Below are 21996 nucleotides of genomic sequence, written 5' to 3'. Positions count from 1 at the left end.
TACAATCTGCCGAGACCTCTTTCATTAGTGAAATAACCTCAGACTCTGTCAAGAAGTGTAACCTATCAAGACATATGGAAGAACAGAAGGCAATTCTAAACAGGTTTAACAGACACTTGCCCACTGTTTTTTGTTTGTTTCTTTTTCCAGAGACACAATCATTTCAAAAGGTTCCTGAGAACAGCAAAAGCTGACTGAAGAATGGATGTCCTGGAACTACATGACATACTGCACAGACTTACAGAAGAGCTTATGCATTTGTTGCATGACATTCACATAAAACTGCCAGGCTCCTGACATTCAAAAGCACTTTCTGAGCAAACCCTGCTCCATGGAAATTTTTATTACCATTGACTTCCAGAGCCAATATCAGCATACACAACATGGGCAGCAAGTAAAACAAACACAAATACAAAGAGCATTAGTAAAGTTAATGGGAGAATAGGAGAACGTATGCAACACTTTTTCCCTGTTGCCTGGTGATATATGTAACTACATTTCAAAGTAATCTATTGAGCATGAGTCTATAGAGTCTGTAGAAATCTAAGTTCTTTAAGTGTAACACCAATTTTTCTGTATAGCACACGTTCTAAAGGTATTACTTACTGCACATAGCATGATCCCATGTTAAACTGGGAGAAGGTAAAAGCCAACATAACATAAATGCTTGTTTCATAGAATTCTACTCTGCTCTGCAGGACCTACAAGTACATTCCCTTTCCCCTGTACTTAATACTACAGGCTTTTACATTGGGCTTGTCTATACCCAGAAGTTGCACTGATTTAACCAAATTATCTTCTAAAGGGACATATTTAAATCAGAGCAATCTCTTGTATGAACATTTGGAACTTAAAATCTGATAACACACACCTGTACAAGGAGCTTGTCTCACAAATGTGGTGGGTATTACTACAGCTGTTAAGAAGTCAACAAGAACACCACACATTTCTGTTGAAGAAATGTTTTCTCATCTCCACACAGGGCATCTAATTAGTCTGCTTGCTAACATTTCAAAAATGACGGTCAAGAAACAACAACAGTATCTGAGATATCACCACTATTTTTGATTTCTTTACTGTGTAATGCTTCAAAAAATGAGAATTCTGTATGTGAGATAAAAATAAATGGACTTGGTGATCAAAACCATGTTTTATAAAACGGTCTAATGTAAATACTGATTTAAAAGAGGAAGCAATGTTTTCCTCATATCTAGACACATCACTTACTGTATCAATCACCAGCAGCCAACCCCTTCTATACATATTTGTATAGCACATTTTCTTCAACAGAAATGTGTGGTGTTCTTGTTGACTTCTTAACAGCTGTAGTAATACCCACCACATTTGTGAGACAAGCTCCTTGTACAGGCAATATCAACTTGTAATTGCAGGCAAGATGTAATTGAACACTGTCTTTTATAAGGTTCTTAAACACTCCTACTGTAGACTTCTGAGCATAACAAGCTTAAGGGCGATGTTTATCCATAAACACCATTTTACTGGATGCCTTCAAACAAGAACAGCTATTTCCTAAAGCTTCTATAAATACTACAACTCCAGAAAAATTAAACTGCACTACACCACCAGGAAAATATAATCAACCATCATCAAATACACGTCTGAAACCGATGAAGTGCCACTATCTCAAAATAACAAAATGCTTAAAACAGTCTTCAAAAGAGCTCTCTACTGAATCAATGCTACTGCTGTGCCACAGCTATTGCATCGACTCCTAATACAAACAGACCCTTCCTTTTTTATTACATTTATTGAAATAATTCTTACCTCTCCAGCTCGTATTCTTTCATACCAGCTTTTACTGCCTTCATTACCTGTAAGATACATATTAACATGGGACATTCTTAGCAGGAGGGAATCGCATATTTATGAATTTATGACCTATAACTGAGCATCTCCAGAGAAACCTATATTACAAAAATATAATCTGTACTTCATTTAAATTTACATCAGTATATGTACTGCAAAACTATATTAGAAATCGAACATCTTAATCTTTTAAAATGCCTGCAGTTTCCAGCAATAAAGCAAGCTTAATTGCCAAAGTATATCCTAATGAAGTGCAGCTCATCAAAATGCCAATGCTAAATTTTGAAAGCTCTGGTGAACTTGGCAGCAAGTCCTTTTGTTTTATGAAACACCAGCAAAACAAAACTGTGAACTGGAATATGCTACAAAGGAAGATCCTCTTCTGTACTTTGTAATCTGAATCAACAGAACACTGCTAGAGTTAACACCACGTTACACCTCATGTCTGAATTTCATTCTCAGGTTTGCTGAGAATGTGCACCAGTGTTATTCTTTTGCCTGCTTCTGTATTATGGAAGTTCTACTAAACAGCAGCTCCTAACAGTAAGAGTTTCCTCAGATGGGATGACATTATTTAAGGATTACAAATGACTGAGGAGAATGAATGCAAATGCATAGACTCTCTACAATATGCACTTCACAATATTTTCATGCTTCACAGTTCAGAAACGTGTAGAACAGGGGCAAAGTCAACAGTTAATTGGTAACTTCTTCAGATGCTTTTCACTAAGCTCCCCCTGGTCTTCGCTCAGAACTCACGGCATCTGAGTCACTTTATATAGTACAGGATTGACACCTAAGGTCCATATCACCAATACCACAACTCCCACAGTTTATAAGGGACTGGCTTGAGTAAACTGCCAGAGCAAAACTTTCTAGAGCTGCACACACAGATGTGGGCCAGATGAAAAATCTTCATCTCATTCTCCATTGCTGTACAGGTATTTGCGCAAAGAGAGCAGACAGACTGCAGGCAGGTCACCTTCTGCTGAGGCTCCAGCTTTTATCCAAAACCACACTTCATTTCTCACACACTGCAAATGCACCAGTGAGTTCAAGGACAATGCAAGGTATATTACTGGGCTGTAATAGAAGGGATATTACCCTCTTATTTCTATCCAGCCTTCCCATTATTTTATTACTAAGCAATTCAGGGTTGCTGGGAACGTTTTCTGAGTACTACTGTTACACTAAGAGCAAAAATTATTAACAGTAAAGGATCCATTACCTCTTTATGAGCTTCACTGGAGATTTTATTGGTGTAGCGCAGAACTTCCAATTCCATGTCTGTCTTAATCACACGACTTAAAGAAAAGTAGAACAGATTTTGGTTAGGTTTGCTTCTTAGCTTAAGAATACAAAATAACCTGAAAACAACATGTATCGCCTACGGTAAAATAAGACCAGTACCTCAAGAACAGAGCCTTATTGAAGTATTCGTGACAGTGAAGTTCCGTTGGCATTGATTCACCACTAGCTAATCAATCTTACAAAAGAACATCACAGGCATTCCAGACATCAGCCTGCATTATTTTGAGATGAATAAACAAGTGGTCCAATCAACCTTTTTTCAACTCATTTTACAGCACATTTGGAACAAAGGCAATGGAGTTCTGTATTTGTCGTTGCTCAACAGTACCAGTGGAAAATTTGTACAGGCATACTTGAGTTACTTTTTAAACATAATTTGAAACTAGTTTACATAATGAAATTTCCAGAGCTCCAAAATTTCTAATTCAGCACAATCCCAACTCCCACCTATCTGCAATACCTTGGGGAACAGATGGAACAAAAGCTGCATCTGTTTAGTATTTAAAATCCAAACCATGAAGTTCAGAAACCACAGAGGCAGTAATTACAGCCACAACGTCCACTTTCCTTCCTGTATTCAGAAAACACAATAAAAAAATAGCACCCTATTCTTCATGCCTTATGAAATGCTGAACTTGCATTTATTCATGAGCCTTGATATTCTGTTCTGAACTCAACTAAAAAATTTAACATTAAATTTTTATCTACTTGCACTGCTTTCTATTGCCTAGTTCAAATAAAAGCAGCTATTTTGTGTGAACACAAACAGGAAGTGGAGATAGTTCCTACTCTCTATTGAACACCACCTACTCTTCCTACTGCTACACATACTGATTTCTTAATATTTCTCACATCCACCTCAAAGGACGCCGCAAACACCACAGTTACTGCTTACAAAGAACAGAACTACATCTATTGAATTTGGTGAAAATACTTGATTTGTGTTTTCCAGTTCCATTCCAGAGCTTGCAGCAGGTATAAAGTACCATAACTGAGATATTTCAAAACTGCCACCAGGGCACCTTTTTTAAATTATTATTACAACTGCTACTCATGCTGCTGTAGAAAACTATTTGTTACGTTTCTGCTCCTGCAGTTTGTTTTAATGAGTCCAGACGAGGGTTACTCAGCCCTCAGTGCCTCTGATGGCAGCTGTACTGCTGTGTGGCACAGAGACTCCCACCCAAAGAGAATTTTTCTGGCAAGAGTAAAGATACCTTTTTAAAAACGGTGATATCAAAATGTTTTAACAGAAAAATAGCAAAGAGGAAGGAATTAGACATTCTTAGTGAATTGGAATATCATGACAATAATCATGATGCACACTGAGAATGAGAAATACTAGATTTTAAAATGAACACCGAGGTGATAAAATTACACTGGAGTAGTGTAAGCTCCTCACCATGGATGAGGAAACAAACTTCTGCTTTTGATTTTTCACTAAGATAAACAACAGCAGCTCAAATATATTCATGTTAGAATGAGGTAGCAAAGGCTTAAAGATTATTTTGTTTTAAATCCTGTTCAGAAGACTGCATGTGCTAGCAGGGTAATTTAATACTTGTTTGATGTGCCTTTATATTACTTTCAATATACAGTACATATCCACGCTCTGCAAGTGCCTGAAAAATAGGCTGTTCCATAATTCAGATGTCTCATCTCTTTATTGGGATCTGGGAGGAATACAAGTTAATAACTGCTCAACTACAAGTGCAAACAGTATCTCTTTTACTTGACTAGATCATAAGGCTTCCGGGTCAAGGTATTTATTTTAGATCATAACTTCTCTGGTATCTTTCTGCATATCCAAATGAATATTTAGCTTTAGCCTTTTTATGGAATTAATCACCTTCATTTGCACCAGGTCAAGCACCAAAACATTTTACAGAAAGCATTTATTCATTCCAAGAGCAACAGAAATCACCAGCCAACTGTTAGAAGGGGAGATCAAGCACATCTCCAAAGAAAACTCACTGTGCTCCTATGCTGACTGCACTGGTATTGCTGATGGAGCTCCCAGCAGCATGTTTGTGCAGCAGAAGGGTATTTCAGCACCTTCTCCTCAATTGCAATAACAAAAAGCAATGACTCCCAAACTGGGTTTGAGGTGTTGAGAGCCAAGCACTTTTGTTAGTACTACATGGTAACCCCATGGATGATGAATGACTCAGCTTTTTTATTATTTCCCCTCCCCCCACTTCCAAGTTATCACTAGAAGAAAGTCCCACCTTTGTTTAGTAACATTAACTTCAATGTTCTAAGAACAGCTCTCGGACCAGTTATATGTTGAATATATTCATTAACATTTCAGCAGGAACAAATCACTTGCAGGCTCCAGCTAATGCAACTGCAAAAATGTACAGATTCAGCACATAACACAGTTCTTATATTCACTTGAAGTGGCAAGCCACTCAATGAAAACAAGATTCATGGTAAGTCATGAAACACTGTGAACTTGGAAAAGGATAAGGATGGATTTAAAAAGGGAGGCAACAGATCCTCAACCACAAACACTCTCCCCTTTCAGCATTGAAACACCTTTTTTTTTTTTTTTTTTTTTTTTTTGCATTACAAGAGTAAGGAATAGTAAACATGACTTTTGCAGCCTACAGTTCTTCCTGGCTGTCCCGCAGGGGTCGGTGCTGGGGCCCATCCTGTTTACTATCTTCAATGACAACTTAGATGAAGGGATTGAGTGTACCCTGAGTAAGTTTGCAGAAAACACCAAGCTGGGAGGTGGTATCGATCTGCCTGAGGGCAGGGAGGCCCTGCAGAGGGATCTGGATAAGCTGGATTGATGGGCTGAGGTGAATGGGATGAGGTTTAACAAGGCTAAGTGTCGGGTTCTGCGTTTTGGCCACAACAACCCCATGCAGCGCTACAGGCTTGGGGATGAGTGGTTGGATGACTGTGAAGAGGAAACATGAGCCGACAGTGTGCCCACATGGCCAAGAGGGCCAATGCCATCCTGGCCTGCATTAGAAATAGTGTGGCCAGTAGGAGCAGGGAGGTGATCATCCCCCTCTACTCAGCACTGATGAGGCCGCACCTCAAGTACTGTGTTCAGTTTTGGGCCCTTCACTACAGGAAAGACATTGAGGCCCTGGAATGTGTCCAGAGAAGGACAACAAAACTGGTGAGGGGTCTGGAGCACAAGTCCTATGAGGAGCGGCTGAGGGAGCTGGGATTGTTCAGTCTGGAGAAGAGGAGGCTCAGGGGAGACCTCATTGCACTGTACAACTTCCTGAAGGGAGGTTGTGGTGTCAAAGGGTCTGGCCTCTTCTCCCAGGCAAACAGTAGGAACCGAGGAAACGGCCAGAAGTTGTACCAGAGGAGGTTTAGGTTGGACATTAGGAGAAACTTTTTCTCTCAGAGGGTGGTCAGGCACTGGAATGGCTGCCCAGGGAGGTGGTGGAGTCGCCGTCCCTGGCAGTGTTCAAGAGGCACCTGGATGAGGAGCTACGAGAGATGGTTTAGTAGCTTCTGGTACTAATAGGAATGGGAGGGTGGTTGGACTAGATGATCTTGCAGGTTGTTTCCAACCTTGCGATTCAGTGATTCTGTCTGGTTCAGAAAGCTCAGCCATTTCACCTCCTATTGAAATTTTTAAGAAAACAGAATTTTTCTGACTATTATCAACGTAAGACAGAGAAGTCCAGAGCTTGTTGAATTTGAAATGATGTAAATAATGGAAGTATACAGTGCAAATGAAGGAATTTCCTACCCTAGAGAATATCTCAAAAAACCATCCAAAGTTCCACCTTCCTAAAATGAAAATGTTCTTAATTCTAGAAATGTTATAGCTTTCCAAAGAAAGCTTCTTGGGGAATAGTCTGAGATTCCAAGGAAACACTAACTTAGGAGGGTTTAATATACGGAGTCTGTCATTCAAATATTAATTTCACCAGATACTTAACATCCAAGTGGTCTTTAGCATACTTTAACCATAAACAAAAGCCATCAAACTTGATTAAATACTTTAAGACACTCTTGACTGCAAGCATGAACTTCAGCTTCACTTAAAGCTGTTTTCTTCATAGGCAGGCACAGAGAAGGTACATACTAAGTATTTCAAGTACTGCTTCCTACCTAAGATCACAGAGGAGGCACAACCAGAGTTCTGGACTAGCATTCACTGACAAAAGCATTCACCAAAACAAACAACTCTTAAACGTTGCCTTTGTATTGCCTCATTGCTAAGTCTATCTCAGTACAACCTTGGGGCACAGACCTCAAGTGAGCCCGTTCCTGAGCTTCCTGTAAAAAGATTAAGACCCTCATCTATGCCAAACCACACAAAACAGCAGCTCATTGCATGACACCTTCATAAGGTGAATGTTACCAGGAAAGCTGATTTGGGAACAAGCTTGTAGCTCTAAAGCAAAACCCTCTGCAGTTAAAATTCTTTCCCTTCCTGCAGTGCACTTGTACTTAGAAATCAAAGCTTGGAAATATGGCTCTCTTCATGTTCCCTTTCCTGTTCCTTATCGTTCTCTGCTAACAAGACTTCAAGAAGGTAAGCAAGCAGCAGGGCACACAGAGATGTAGCTCCCTTCCCCAGATTGCCAGGTCTCTTGGAGAAACACTCACCACCATGACGTGGGATCGAGGCTGGACGTTCCCTGTGTCTGACCAGCAGAAAGCTCACAACCTACATCAAACCAGATAGCTAACACAACAGCCATATCACTGCAGGTAAATAAGACCTTATAAAGAACTTCTAAATGGCTTATACCATTTCAACAGAGTAGGATATCAGGGGTTTCAGAGCACAAGTGAAGATTTCTAGACCTCTCCTATCAATGCAGAAGCTTTACAAGCTCCTAATACACTAAGTCACACAGACTAACTTTTACTATTCAAGACAGGCTGCAGTAGAATCCTCCTAGAATTAAAAAGTGCAGCTACATGAATAATAATTTGCCAAAATTAATGAAGTTAAAATAAATCCTAGGAAAGTAATAACACCTTATTAAATATTATATGTTTGGACTTAGTTTTCACCTACCTTTGATTTGCATTGCTAGAATATGAATTATCCTGAATTGTATGTTATTCATACAAATTCACATTTACATAAACGTGACTTAGTTCCAAACATATCCTATTACAATTTTTATCCAGACTTGAGGCTTAAGGAATGTTACATAAATTCTTAACTTCTCAATGCTGTTACTTAACCATATTTTTACCTTCAAGCCTTATTTCCGGCCGATGATGTGAAATCAGCCTAAAATTAAGACATATCCTTAACTAAGTAGGACATTCCACGGAGAGAATGCCTCTGAAGCGACAGTTCAGAATATAGGCATGTTCAACTACTAAAATAGAAAGACTTCTTACTACTCACCATTCTGCAATTTCAGGATGAAGGATTTTGTTGTTCACATTAAATCTGCAAAAAGCAAACAATAAAAACATCAACAAGCAGCCAGGCAAAGTTTGTTTTGTTTGTTTTTGTTTTGTTTTTTCTTTTTAAAAAAGTGCCTTCCTTGAGGCTGTGAAAACTTGCAAAGGCAAATCATAGAATGGCTCAGGTTGGAAGTGACCTGAAGGGTCATCTAGTTCCAACTCCCTGCTATGTGCAAAGCTGCCAACCAATCAAGCACCAGCTCAGGCTGCCCAGCACCCCATCCAACCTGGCCTTAAACATCTCCAGGGATGGGGCACCCACCACATCCCTGGGCCATCTGTTCCACCTCACCGTCTCAGTGAAAAATTGACCTAATCTTAATCTTCCCTCCGTTAACTTAAAATCATCCCCCTTGTCCTATCAGTATGTACATGTTAAAAGTTAATTTCTCTCCTATTCATAACCTCCCTTTAAATATTGGAAGGTCAGAATGAGGTCTCCCAAATGTAAGATTTGAAGTTAGTGTGGATCAGAGTACACCACAGAACAGAGAAAGCACACGTTCATCTTCACTGGGAGGCAAGGAGTTCGTGTTAAAACACATGTAATTAAACCAGGCACATTCTAAGAACACGCAGAGAGCAGAGTAAGAGCACATTCAGGACACACTTACAAAACTTGCTTCTAACAAACGTAAAATCTTAAATTATCAATTCACTGCTATGAGTGTGGGTTGGACCAGATCAATCTCCAGAGATTCCTCCCAACCAAAATGTTTTTACAATTTGAACTCTTATTTATTTAACACATTCCAGTTTCTGTGTGCATATGATAAACAACATCACTTAGAGGAAGACTGAAAAAGAGATAACTTCTCATCTGTTATCTACAGACAAGGCAAAGCTTCCACCTCAGCCTCAAAAACTTCTTTCCATTTATTTTCTGCATTAACAATTCACATCTCCTTGGAACTGTTTTGAGGTTCTCTAAACAATAACATTACAGTGGCCAATAGAATAAGAACTTGAGTAATTAAGTGGAGCACAAATGGATTTTCAAGCGTTGTTCAAGGGTTTTTTTGCTTACAATTTAAATGCCTAAGGAGTATTCTGCATCAAAGACGCTTTTGTCTGGCTCAAGACCATTGGTTCTTCAGTTAGGGAGTATAAGAGAATTAAAATGCTCCAAGGCTCCCATCAGACCTTCAGAAGAATGTTGGAAGGCAATAATTAATTTTCTCACAATTTTGGGAGGAAAAAAATAAATCTACTTCAGGTTAATGGTGATTTGCAATATCTCAGAGGGGACTAACTAAAGGATAAATTCAATTTAAAAAAAATATTTAAAAGCCACTTCTAATTGTTCCAGTGTCTTCCTGCATCCTTAGATAGCAAGAGAAAAAACATGTCTTTTTCAAGGACACGTGCTCATAAACATATAAAATCCTAACGAGGTGAAGGTTAAAAGCTTTGTGTTCCTACTCCAAGATAGAAAACAACAATTTATCAGAACATTCAACAAGGACAGGCTGTACAGTATTCAATATTACATGCATCAGTTAGAAGCCACTGGAAAACCAACACAACACAAAAGCCAAAAGTCCCAGAATACTGCATCGCTGCACAATAAAGTTTGTCACCTGGAAACAAGAAAGTCTTGTAATACCAAAAAAAGCTACATTTCATATTTAGTCATTCCCATCCAACAGCTACTACTAGCTAGTTCAATGTAGAAATAATTCTGGAATGGAAGAGCCAGTTAAACACAAGTTTACACAGAGGAAAACCTTTGAATGATGCAGTACACATCAATTTAGAAAAAATACTAGAAAAGCCACAAAATCCTGAGCTCCCCACTACTACTTGGCTGGAAACAAGCAAGCAGTACCACAGAAAGACTAGACAGAGAAGAATTAAGCTGCAACTGCAACAACAGACAAAGGACTTTCAATAATAGTCATGGTATGTCAGAACAAAAAATAGATCAATGAATCCAAGTGTAAGGAGAAACTGCAGCAATGCAGAACGCTCCAACACTAGCTCTGTGAATACAATATATAAACTGTAGTCACCACAAAGTAATAAAAGAAAATTAAGGGCAGGGAGGTGCTGATACAGATGAAGACTGACAATCTGATAATTCACATATCTCTTTAATCACAAGCACAGACAAAGCCAAAAGTGCATCATAAGTCAAATGGTAAAACTACGAAGCTCACAATAAGCAGACTGCGTCCATCTGTTAAAAATAAATAAAACAGGTTGGGGAACAACTGTGCGCTGACAAGTTTTCAAAGATGCACTATTACCTCTTTCACAGTCCCCAGCTTGTGCTTTTCCAACCCCAACAGTTCCTCCTGAACTGCCTTTGTGTTGCCAGAAACTCCAGTTCTACACACTGGCTGTGACCACTTACCACACAGCAGCTCACCGCTGTCAGTTTAGAAAACTAATTAAACACAATGAAAGGCTGTAAGAGTAAAACAAAGCAGTGCTGGGGTCATGGAGAGGAGGCAGAATATCATGAGCAGAACTGCAGTTCTCTCTCTCATCTGAAGAGCAGACTCTGATATACCATTAAGAATGAAACAAGATCTCGGGGCTCTGGAACACAGCATCAATTCATATTTGGAAGAGATTCTGATCTACTCTACATAGCTTTTTCAAAGAAGCCAATGATTAAGAATTGAACTGTCTCAATTCTGCTTAGCTTGTGGGTCCTGTGTGAGTGGCCCCAAGACCAGAGTTATGATTGTTGGACATCTAAAGCTAGTGACTTAAATTATATTTGTTTTAATTAGGAACAAGGCAGCTAAACAAGCCATGTTCTAAAAGTCACTGGTTAAACGGTACACTTAAGAAGAGCTAGTCACCACTAAACAGAGCACACAAATACTGATTAATTCATGTCACTTGTGCAGGAATTTCTAATTAAATAACCCTACCTTATCTTTTAAGCAAGTTTAGATCCTGCTAGACAATAATCAACTTACTCTTAAAAACCATGGACTGCCCTAATGCTAAGAGGATCATGCAGAGCAATCCAATTCTGTGTTCCACTGCAATCTGCAAATTGACAATACTTGATGAGATACGTGATCTCAAGGAAGAAAACAAATGACATTTTGCTATTGTTGCAATCTAATGTGTTAATGCTCCCATTTAATCAACACAGAACTAAGAAATATTACAGTGAATGGCATGTTCAAATTGATTTCACACTCAGTTGTCCTTGAACATGTGAGGAAATTTCATTAGTTTAAAAAAAGGCTAGAAATCCACAGCTCCTCTATAATGAGACTTTTTTGTCAGTTCACAAAATATGTATATGATGACAAATTTAAAACATTTATACATGTTAAAATTTTCTTTAATATAGAGAATCTCTTATAATGGCTGACCTCAATACACAAAAACAAACTGGTCTTGGCCCTGCATTCAGTTGAATCTGAAGCAAGCAACATGCCCACTTTTTACTTTAAAAAAAATACTTTTTTTTTTTTTTTAAGAACTCAAATGTATGACACACTTTGCCATCCAAAAGAGAGCTATATGTAATCTACGGAAACAACTGTACCATGATTTGTTATGATGGGTTCTATTATCTGCATACAAACCAGATTGATCATTTACAGCAGAACAAAAACAACTTGGATGATGTTCTGAGTAAGCATGCAAATAACCCACAGCAGCCATTTTGCCTCAAATGACTATTCAGTATAGTGGAAAAATAACAAAATAGTTTGGATAATTATGTTCCATAAGAAGTTCAAAAGGTTCAAAAAGTAAGGCAAGGTAGCAACATGATTAGGGCAAGGAAAAGGTGGCTTCTGAGAGGAGCAGAACAGCCTCCAAACAGAGCAAGATTGAGCTTGTTCAGGAAATGATGCATTTATTTTCATTATTATCCATACTGGGGAAAAAAAAAAGGGGGGAGGTGGGGTAAAGCATCTACAGTGGAACACACTCAGTCCAGGAGAAATAAAACAAATGGGAGTAGGAGAAACAGACTGTAGCAAGCAGATACATCTCGAGGAGGTAACCAGAAAATGGAAACCAGCAAAAGAATGAAATAACTTAATGGCTGAACCCGAGTCTGGCCAAGCAAAGAAGAGGGCAAGGTGTAGTCACTGCCAAACACAAAGTAGCATGGCTTAGAAAAACATAGGTTGGTACAAGCTCAACCTGGAAGAAATCAATGTATTAGAAAAACACAAGTTTGAATAAACTCGATACAAGAGAGGGGAAGAAATAAATGCTGAAGTTAGAGTCTGTGTCAAAACCAAACAAAAACTGGTTGATTTATATACAATTACAAAGCTCTAAGGAGATCAGACTTCACATAGCAGTTCACCCCTCCTCCCTGCCCCCGCCAGCCAGACTCCCTCCCTGCACTGCCTGCTGTAGGCCCACGGCCCATTGTAACCACAGAGCTGACGGCCCCCAGAATTACGAGCTGGGGAGATGAGAAGGCTGGAGAGACAAGTGGTTCGAGGGCACGAAGCATGTCAAAAGAGTTGAGAAGGAGTGCATCTCTAGCACGTTCAACAACAAAATCAACAAGTGCTCTTTGACACTGGGGTACGGTAGGAGAGACAAAGACATTAAGCAGATCTGTCAAAAACAGCAAAAGGAAAAATCCAATGCCCAGGGTGGAGAGGGCGAGCATATCCTCGCTCTCTAAGGAATTCTCTGCTGAACTGCTAGAAGGCTCCCTGAAAAGTGTAGCTGCACTCCAGTCAGAGCAAACCAAGTGTGTTCACCACAAACTACTGAGAAAATATCATGAATCCCTTCAAGTGCTGTGGGACATACACCTGTATCAATATCACAAGTCAATCAACAACGTATCAAACTGAATGACTTTCTGTGTTAATGCTGATAGTAATACAACATGTTAATAATAAAGCTCCAGTGTTTCAGTAGAATTCAGAAGGAAAAAGGAATGCAGACCTTTAATCATCATTCCTTAAATAGTTACTTCTAAGGCTATCAAGTGTTTATATTGCACATGGAGATTTCTCAAATAAAACTGAAGGCATCTCTCCACGTCTATTCTGGAGTTCATTCGCACATAGAGAGCATAAGATAAATGAGTATCTACTTGATCAAAGCAACAGAAAAGAAAGGGCACCAAACATTAATTCAAAATGACTTGATTCTGTTTTGAAATAGTTCAGATTTTACTGATTGGGCAGCAAAAGATACTTAAATGTCTGCTAGCATGGTCTTCAATAATCTTCACAATCATAAAGTTTCCATTTAGGTTGTGGAGGGAAAAACAAAGTAATTGTGAGATCAGATTTCAGTTCACACGACAGAGAAAGCACTATTTGAGAACACATGCTATCTGACTACACAAATGACTGCTCAGAATTGTAATACATTCCGTGTTCTGCAATTCTCTGTGCAAAATTAATGTGCTGTGGACAGAGAAAAATACAGCAGGGTGACTGTGAGTCAAGGACTACAAGAAAGGCCACTTACTCAACATCTCAGCACATGTACTCCTTTTAGCAGGTTTTTCAATGAGAAGTTTGTTTCTTTCCTACCATATGCTTGAGATATAATGGAAAATGATTTCATTTTAGGACATTAAAACAAAACACCAGTTGCATTTCCTTCAAAATTCAGGCTACCATCCTGCTTCTCAGAGCAGCCTGTGATGCATTTTTATTAACAGCCTTTTCAAAATACTTTCGGTAGATGGACCAGCAACCAAGCTTCATAAAAATATCAAGGGACACTCCAAGAACACGTCAAGGCAGAAAGGTGATCTTTTATGTTGCACTTATTACAACTTTCCAGAAAAATGTGCATACCAGAATTCCTAATATCTACCTGAAGGAAAGCACTAAAAGAAAGAGGCTGCTCATTAAGATCCCATTTTCTGAAATCTGAAAATCGAGTATTCCATCTCTAAAAGTGGGAATAAAAGTCGCAGTCTGTGTGGTTGTAGTAACTTAGGCCAATCATCAAGGAAGGAAAACACTGGATCATCTCAGTTGCAAAAGAGTTCTCCAATCTCTCCCCCCCTCCACCCAACTATATTTCAGATCATTAGAAGCATGTCAAAAGTTCAGTTTGCCATTCAACATCCTGCCACTATGAAAAATATCATTTAATGTGAAACATAAGATGAATTCAACATAACCTAAAAAAAAAAAAATTTACTTACTGGCTAATTCCCTCAAATGAAGCTTCTTTGGAGATACTCCCACTATCAGTGTTAACACCACGCTGGAAGGGAAAAAAAAATTAAAATGACCATGATTGTCAGTCAAATACAAGTATTTACAAGTTAAATCATGCAGGAAGCCTAACAGCAGTAAATCTCTGGGAAAACATATATGGTTACCTGAATCACTATTACAAACAAGGAAAAAAAAAAAAAAAAAAGAAAAAGATAGCCTATTTGTTTAAATGCAGACCAATATAAGAAATATATTCATTTCAAAGGAGACCAACATATAACTCAGGCTAGGATCTGCTGCTTAGGAAAATGGTAGGCCTGGATTTCCAGTTCCCTTTAGTTTTGAAAGGAGCTGAGAGACCTATATAATAACAAAGGGCAAGAGAATAACAACGAACCAAGGTTTCTTCTAAAGTAGTTTAATTTTAAAAGAAATGATTCTGCAATGCCTTGGCAATGCTTACTATTTAAATCAGCATGCTGCTGTCCCCCCATAGTTTTCCATTCAAGCAAGTAGCATAAGCATGAGGATTTTGGCTGCTATACAGCAGATGAACATTTCTGACATGCATATGGGAAACCCTGTGGAGCAGCATTACAGTTCTGTATTTAGAATGAAACCACAGGAGGAGAGGACCCAGCCTCCCTTCAGCCAACATTCCGAGAAGTGCTCTTTCCTTCTCTGTAAATTTCATCGTAGCAGTGGGAGGAATGTGAAAGCATCACAGCTCCATTCTCCCAGGCAAAAAATTTGTTAAAATTCCCTGTTACAATGGACTACTCACAGAGAGACAACTAATTAGCAACTTGACGTGCGGAAATGCACATAAAGAGTCCAAGATGCACAAACAAGCCCTTTTTCAGTCATTCCTCTGAAACATTATAAAAGAAAGCTATTGATTGTTTCATCTTTTTAATATTTATATTAACAGTGAAAGAAAGACTGAAGATTATACTTAGGACCAAAATGGATAAAAAGATGAGATCTGACACTATGTGACTGTGTAAGGAAGAATATTTTTTAAGACTCATCCGGCAACTACCATGGGAAAACAAGAAATCCAGGAGCTGCCACTGCATTTGCTGTAAGGGAAAGCTCAATGTCTTCAAATAATTTCTTACACAGATTGGAGACAACAAAGCAGATACTGTTAACAATGAGAGAGGTCTACAAAATATTCGTCACAAAAAGAAGCTGGGAACGAGGTGACAGGGAAGAATCAACAAGTGGAGGTAAAGCCTGCAAGCTGATCTTACTTCCAGAGCAACCTCCAGTTGGCAGGCATTCAGTCACATCCTCCTTGCAGAATTTGTTTTTACCAAACCATCCCATGAAGAATCCCCTTTTACAGAATTCCCACAGAAAAGCCCAACACAGCCAGAGCAACAGCAGAAAAACAAGAGTTCATTCTACAAAGGCTAAAAGATAGCAAGGCCAACTCTGGGCAAGATTGTCAAATTTCACCAGAACACAGGCAAAGCTTTCCAGACTATAGGCTGGAAAGACAAGTCAAAAAAAAACAAAGGTATGGTGGAGCCAGAATAGTTTAAAATGGACGGACAGCCTCAAATTTCACAAGGATGAGGAAGGAAAGATATAGGGGGAATGTCAGAGTAAAGAAATACTTAATGTGATCCCCTTTGTTGAAGGTAATGATAATCAATCTTCAGAATACTGCTACTCACCAAAGTAAGCAGCACAGAAGGTTTCTTCGAAGCCAAGACACTGGATATCTAAAAGCAAGTTTGAGACTGCTGTCATTTTTTATTTTCCTTCTTCACAATCACTGCTAACTATTTCATCAAAATTCTCTGTGTAAGACTAAACGATTAGGAAATACAAAACTGTTCTGATACTTCTCATATATTGTACCTATACACAACACTTGCAATAAGAGCCAGTAGATGACAAAATATTTTGAGAACAGACGTTACTTATGCTCCTGGTGCCCTTCAAATACATAAACAACAACTGTATATTAAGGTTGCTCTATCAAAAAAGTTATTCCAATCAGAAAATAACTCAATTGCATTCAATTAACATTCTTCCTCCTTCAGTATTCCGTGCCACACCATTAGCAACACAAAAAACTGGTCTCTTCAAAGTACTTATTGAAGTTTTGGGTTTGTTTCCAAGGCTAGAGAACTTTTTTTTAGCAGTTTAATCTCCTTAAATGTCAGAGAACTAATGAGGAATGTGCAGTACTCACGAGGTAACTAACTTGGCCTCTTCTCTGGAGAAAGAAAATTTAAATGCACAAGAAGATCTGAAATATTGTACAGCAGTGCTATTGAACAGATGTGCAGATATCTTCAGTGTTTGCTGTTCTATCATTTTTAAAACCAATAAACACTCAGTATAAATTAAAATTCTTTAATCTTAATGGCTGTTGGTTCTTTGTTCATAAAAATATCAGTATTTTTAAACACTTTGTCTTTTGGTTGTAACTACATTTAGATAGAAATAAAAAAAAGAAATATAACTGTAAGGTTAAAAAAAAGAAAAATAAAAATTGATTCCTGCTCTAATCCTCTGGATTAAAATCCTTGGGATCGTGAAGAGCTGCACTTCCAAAGCTACTGTAGAAAGGTGGGCAATGAATTACACATCTCTTCATACAATGAACAGATGACATAATTCCATACAGCACAGTTCCACTAACTTTAGAATGGCTGAACAGCATACTAATTGTAGTAATAAAATAAAGCATATTGCATTGAGATATAAAAATAACATTTTATTTCTTTTCAAAATGGAATGTGAGTATTACATACTTACACAGATGGGTTACTTGTTGACATAAAATCATCCTCTAAAAATGTCCCTAGTGTTCTGACGGTGGAAAACCATTTCCTTTGCAAATCAGGCAAAAGCAAGACAGAACCTTAGGTAGCTAAACAGTTAAGCAGGCTTCAGCTGCTTCTAACTTCAATCCACATAGCCCAGGTGAAAAAAGGCCTATAAGCTACTAACTTACCTGTTCACATAATGAATTCTTTCTCATCAACAAGCTGTCTAAGCATTTGTTGATGGAAAACAACTGAAGTGACCCAAAATTAATGTTGCAGATGTGGGTTTATTTCTTTTCAAGGAAGACATGCATTTTCCACTGGCCATTTTCACTGTATAGCAGAGGGGTGTCTACTCTACACGCAATTACAATTCGCAACACAAAGCAACTTCTGCACAGCTTCCTCAACCTCAAACTTCACTTCATAACCAGAATCATTATGAAAATGAAAGGAAGCATCCCCACAGCTGATTAGAGCAGAGTTTTGTATCTTGTGAGTTAGTCAGTGTTCTGCAGGGACAGAAATATCAGATTCTTCTTTTTGAAGCCACACGCCATGAAAAATCAACCACAGAGCTGGCAGGAAAACCGCCCTCATCCTGCCCTCATCCTGCTGAGCCTGCCTACCAGAAAAAAAACAAAAGATGCCTGGCCAGGTACTTAAGTATATAAAAATCTGCTCAAAAATAAAGTGAGAAATCTGATTAAGAGAGCCTCACTTGCATTTAAAATTAAAAATATAGCTGTTTATTCAAATATTAGAATAATTCAACATAAATTAAGAGCAAAGCTGGCAGCCATTCCTCATAGCTCTTTGGAGGCTCTCAGTCAGAGTTAGGACACACGATCTTAATAACAGCAATCTCCTTCAAACCTTCAAGGTATTGAAAAAAGTGTACTTAGCAAATGTTTCTGTTAGATAAAGATACAAACTGACAGTTTGCATGAAGTCCACAACATGTCTGTGAGACAGTCTTTGGATTAAGACCATGGAGTTCAGCCCAAATTGGCAGCCCCTTCTCCCTTTCTTTTAAAATGTGTGAATGCTTCGTAAGAATGAAGGACACTTCCCAGTAATTTAAAAACAAAAAATACAAAAAAAAAAACAAAAAAAAACCACCACAGCCTCACAAGTCAGGAGATATGCAGTAAGCAGTGCAGCAAAATCACTGCCACATATTAACTCTGTATTCATAGATGCAGACAACTCACCTCATTCACATAGTGGACTTCATCCACAGCATACTTTTCCTTGAAGTGTTCAGGGGGGTGAATCCTTTGGGAAACAAGAGAAAGAAACATTTAATTTTGTTACATTTAATATTCAAGGCCACAGATGAAAAAAAAAAAAAAAAAGCCCTCTACTATCAGAACATTAGATCACATATAAGGAATATTTTAATGTTCTTATCCTTGATTCAATTTCTCAAAAGAGTAGATTGCAGATAAAGTTACCACAGTTACAAAATCACTGTGCTTTAACTCTGTCCATGCTTGATACTCATATTCCAACCATCTCCTCCTGAAGTAAACACTGTGGGCTTTTTTTCCTCCCCTACATCCACCTATTTGCTCCACAGAAGACAGTTTTGTTAGAAGTGTTTTACCATGCCATTTGTTTGCAGTCTTCCAACCCACCAGATGGTGGAAGGATGCTGGAAAACAGCAACAAGCCAGCTCACCTTGTGTTATATTTGAAGAATGAACAAAATATTCACCTTCTGCTCTGGTGGAGCAGGAGCTTCTTCCCTGCTGCAAGCCCATCAACACGAGCACGAGGCAGCCTGAGGACCACCAGGAAGTGCTCTGCAGCCTTTCCTCCCCAGCACCCCAGAGCTCCAGGCATGTGTGACTTTAATATCCCAGAAACATCATGAACAGATTTAGCACTTCCTATTTTTGTTCTCTTTCAGTTTCAACCCATTTATCTGGTATCAGAAGGATCCCAACTGTAAAACCACCTAATTTACAGCCAATTTATGGCACTGTGTGTTCTATAGAGACATACTTCTGAAGTGCTATTTGCAATTACCTGTGAAGTCTGAATCTGAGAACTGTTTCTTGTCAATCAAGTATTAGTAAAAAGTATGCCCACAGATGTGTTAGATTTTACTCACTTCATTTAATGCTGATTGTGTAAGAATAGGTCTCACTTCCATGATGCCAATAATAACGCTTCTGCCTTTTTCACCAAATGTTTTAAAACTCCTTTCCTTAGTTTGTTGCCTCCTCTAATTATGTGCTCTATAGTAAACTGCTACTATTTTCTTTCTTTGCTTATGTTTAGTATTAAAGCATTATTGATCCCATTCCAGCTGTGATCCCTCCAAAGACTCTTCTTACGAGCACCATCATTATTTCAAGGAACACAAGTAGCTCATCATCCTTTCAAGGCTGAGAAATTTTTCAGTACTTTGAGACAAACAACAACTTCCCACGCTGCTCTGAGCCTGTTTATCCACCAGGTCAGTTACTGGATGCCTCCACTGCACCTACTGATACACAGCCAAGTCTCTCAAATATGTACCCCCTTGCTGGTCTTCCTGCTGCCTCAAAGCAGAAGACAGCAAACTTTTAGTAGGAACCACAGAGATTTTTCAGCTCTTCTCGGAAGCACTTAAGGCTTTGCCTCGTTTCTCTCTTCACCCATTTAGCACCTCTGACTAGATGGTAAAACAAATTCACATACACTTCCCACAGACTGCCATCCTCCATTCACCCCATGGGAGCCACCATGCTGCAGCAATGAAGGCTCATCTCCCCATGGGTCACTGGGAAGCTTGCTGAGAGCCATCTTTTGCAGAATTAGACAGGCAGAATGAAACAAATACACATGGAAGCTTGTGTTTAAGTGAAAAAAAAAAGTCTGCACTGTCACACGGAAAAGCGGGGAAGAAGGCTTGTTTTGCCTGTGGAGAAAGGGGAGCAAAGATGATCTTCACTGAGCCCTTTCTGCATTCTATTTCATCTCATGTGCTGCTGCTTTCTGTCCCAACACTGGGACTCCTTCTATCTCTTCCTGCAGTTTTGTTTCTAAAACCTTCTCCACTCCTTGCTTCACACACAGAGCTCACGTTGCACACAGGCACGCTCAGCTCAAAGGCAATTTCTACCAGGGTGACTGTAATGATGAGCAACACAAGTTGGTTCCCAGCTGGGTAAGAATCTCGGAGAATCCCTTATGCACCACCATCACATCACCGTAAAAATGAACTGGTGCAGCTTCTTAGCAGAGACAAGGTCCAGTATCCATTTTTCCACACAATTTAAATGCACAATAGGTTCGAGTTCATCACTGACCACCACTGTTACAAGGGATGATACCTTCTGCAGAATGACCACTGGCCTCGTGAAAAATTGGAGAGTATATTCAATTTTGATAATTGCAAGTACATTTGATGCTTTACAAAGATTAGTAGCACTTGCCTCTACAAATGACTTTCAGGCAGGTAGGATAAGTTAATTTGTTACAATTTTTCCATTTGGTTTTGTCTTTTGTAACACTGCTATGGGCTGCCACTTTCAAAATTCTGATTAATCACTGCAGAGACTACAAGCAAAAACTCTACAGAAGTCATAAATTAATTAGAAAGAATTACCCAAGTGGAAGACACAATCCCAAATATTACTGCATCACATATTTCATTGCCTATTCAAAAAAAAAATTAACTTTTGTAACGTGACGTGAACTGAAGTACTACCCTATTTTTTGCAGAATTCTGGGGGACAAAAGTGTGTAAAAACATTTATGTTTACTGTACTTTCATAACTCCAGCCTCCAAATACTCATGTTCATTACAAATCTCAATAGCTGGCCTCCAGAACAGCAGAAATCACCATTTCATGTCACATACAAATACGGAATTCCAAACTTCTCAAAGCACACCATGCCCACGTACCTGCCACACAAGGAGCCACCCAAAAATTTGGCTTCTCATAGCCTGGGACAGTCAGAAAGGAGGAATCACTTCAGAGATTTCAAGTTTATTCTAAACTTTGCCATTTGGTTCAGCTACATTCACAGCAGTATGGAACATGGTTTAGTTAGATATCAGGAGGAAGTGTTTCACACAGAGGGTGGTGGCACACTGGAACAGGTTGCCCAAAGGAGGCTGTGGATGCCCCATCCCTGGAGGCATTCAAGGCCAGGCTGGATGTGGCTCTGGGCAGCCTGGTCTGGTGGCTGGCAACCCTGCACATGGCAGGGGGTTTTAAATGAGATGATCGTTGTGGTCCTTTTCAACCCAGGCCATCCTGTGATTCCATGATTTAAACACCAAGACGCTCAAACAGTCACCAGCAAATCACGTCAGTGCAGGCTGAGCTGCCAGCGTGACAGACCGCAGTGTTATGACTGGCTCCCTTTCAACACAATCCTTTGGAAAGAAATACTGACTCCTCTGTTTATCCACCAGTAAGATAAACAGCTCTGACAGCTTATCTATAAATAAAAACAGAACATATATTTTTAACCTTTTATACTTTTGGACAAAATTCAAACCTCAAGTTTTTAGTAACGTT

At 39.0% G+C, this 21996-nt stretch overlaps 1 protein-coding gene across 1 annotated transcript in view; it reads right to left on the bottom strand.

Annotated features, from left to right (window-relative positions):
* The window catches only part of PEPD (peptidase D), a 118002-nt gene that overhangs the window by 82563 nt on the left and 13443 nt on the right, over positions 1-21996 (bottom strand). The window contains exons 4-9 of the mRNA XM_042876983.1: positions 18688-18751; positions 16370-16417; positions 14669-14730; positions 8489-8533; positions 3056-3131; positions 1786-1832 (exon numbers count right to left, since the gene is read on the bottom strand). Coding sequence (XP_042732917.1) covers positions 1786-1832; positions 3056-3131; positions 8489-8533; positions 14669-14730; positions 16370-16417; positions 18688-18751 — 342 coding nt within the window. The remainder of the gene's footprint in view (positions 1-1785; positions 1833-3055; positions 3132-8488; positions 8534-14668; positions 14731-16369; positions 16418-18687; positions 18752-21996) is intronic.

This window comes from Lagopus leucura, unplaced genomic scaffold (genome assembly GCF_019238085.1).
Source record: "Lagopus leucura isolate 7727_CA_CO unplaced genomic scaffold, USGS_WTPT01 Super-Scaffold_100017, whole genome shotgun sequence".
NCBI lineage: Eukaryota > Metazoa > Chordata > Aves > Galliformes > Phasianidae > Lagopus > Lagopus leucura.
This window is presented reverse-complemented; position numbering and strand designations above follow the sequence as displayed.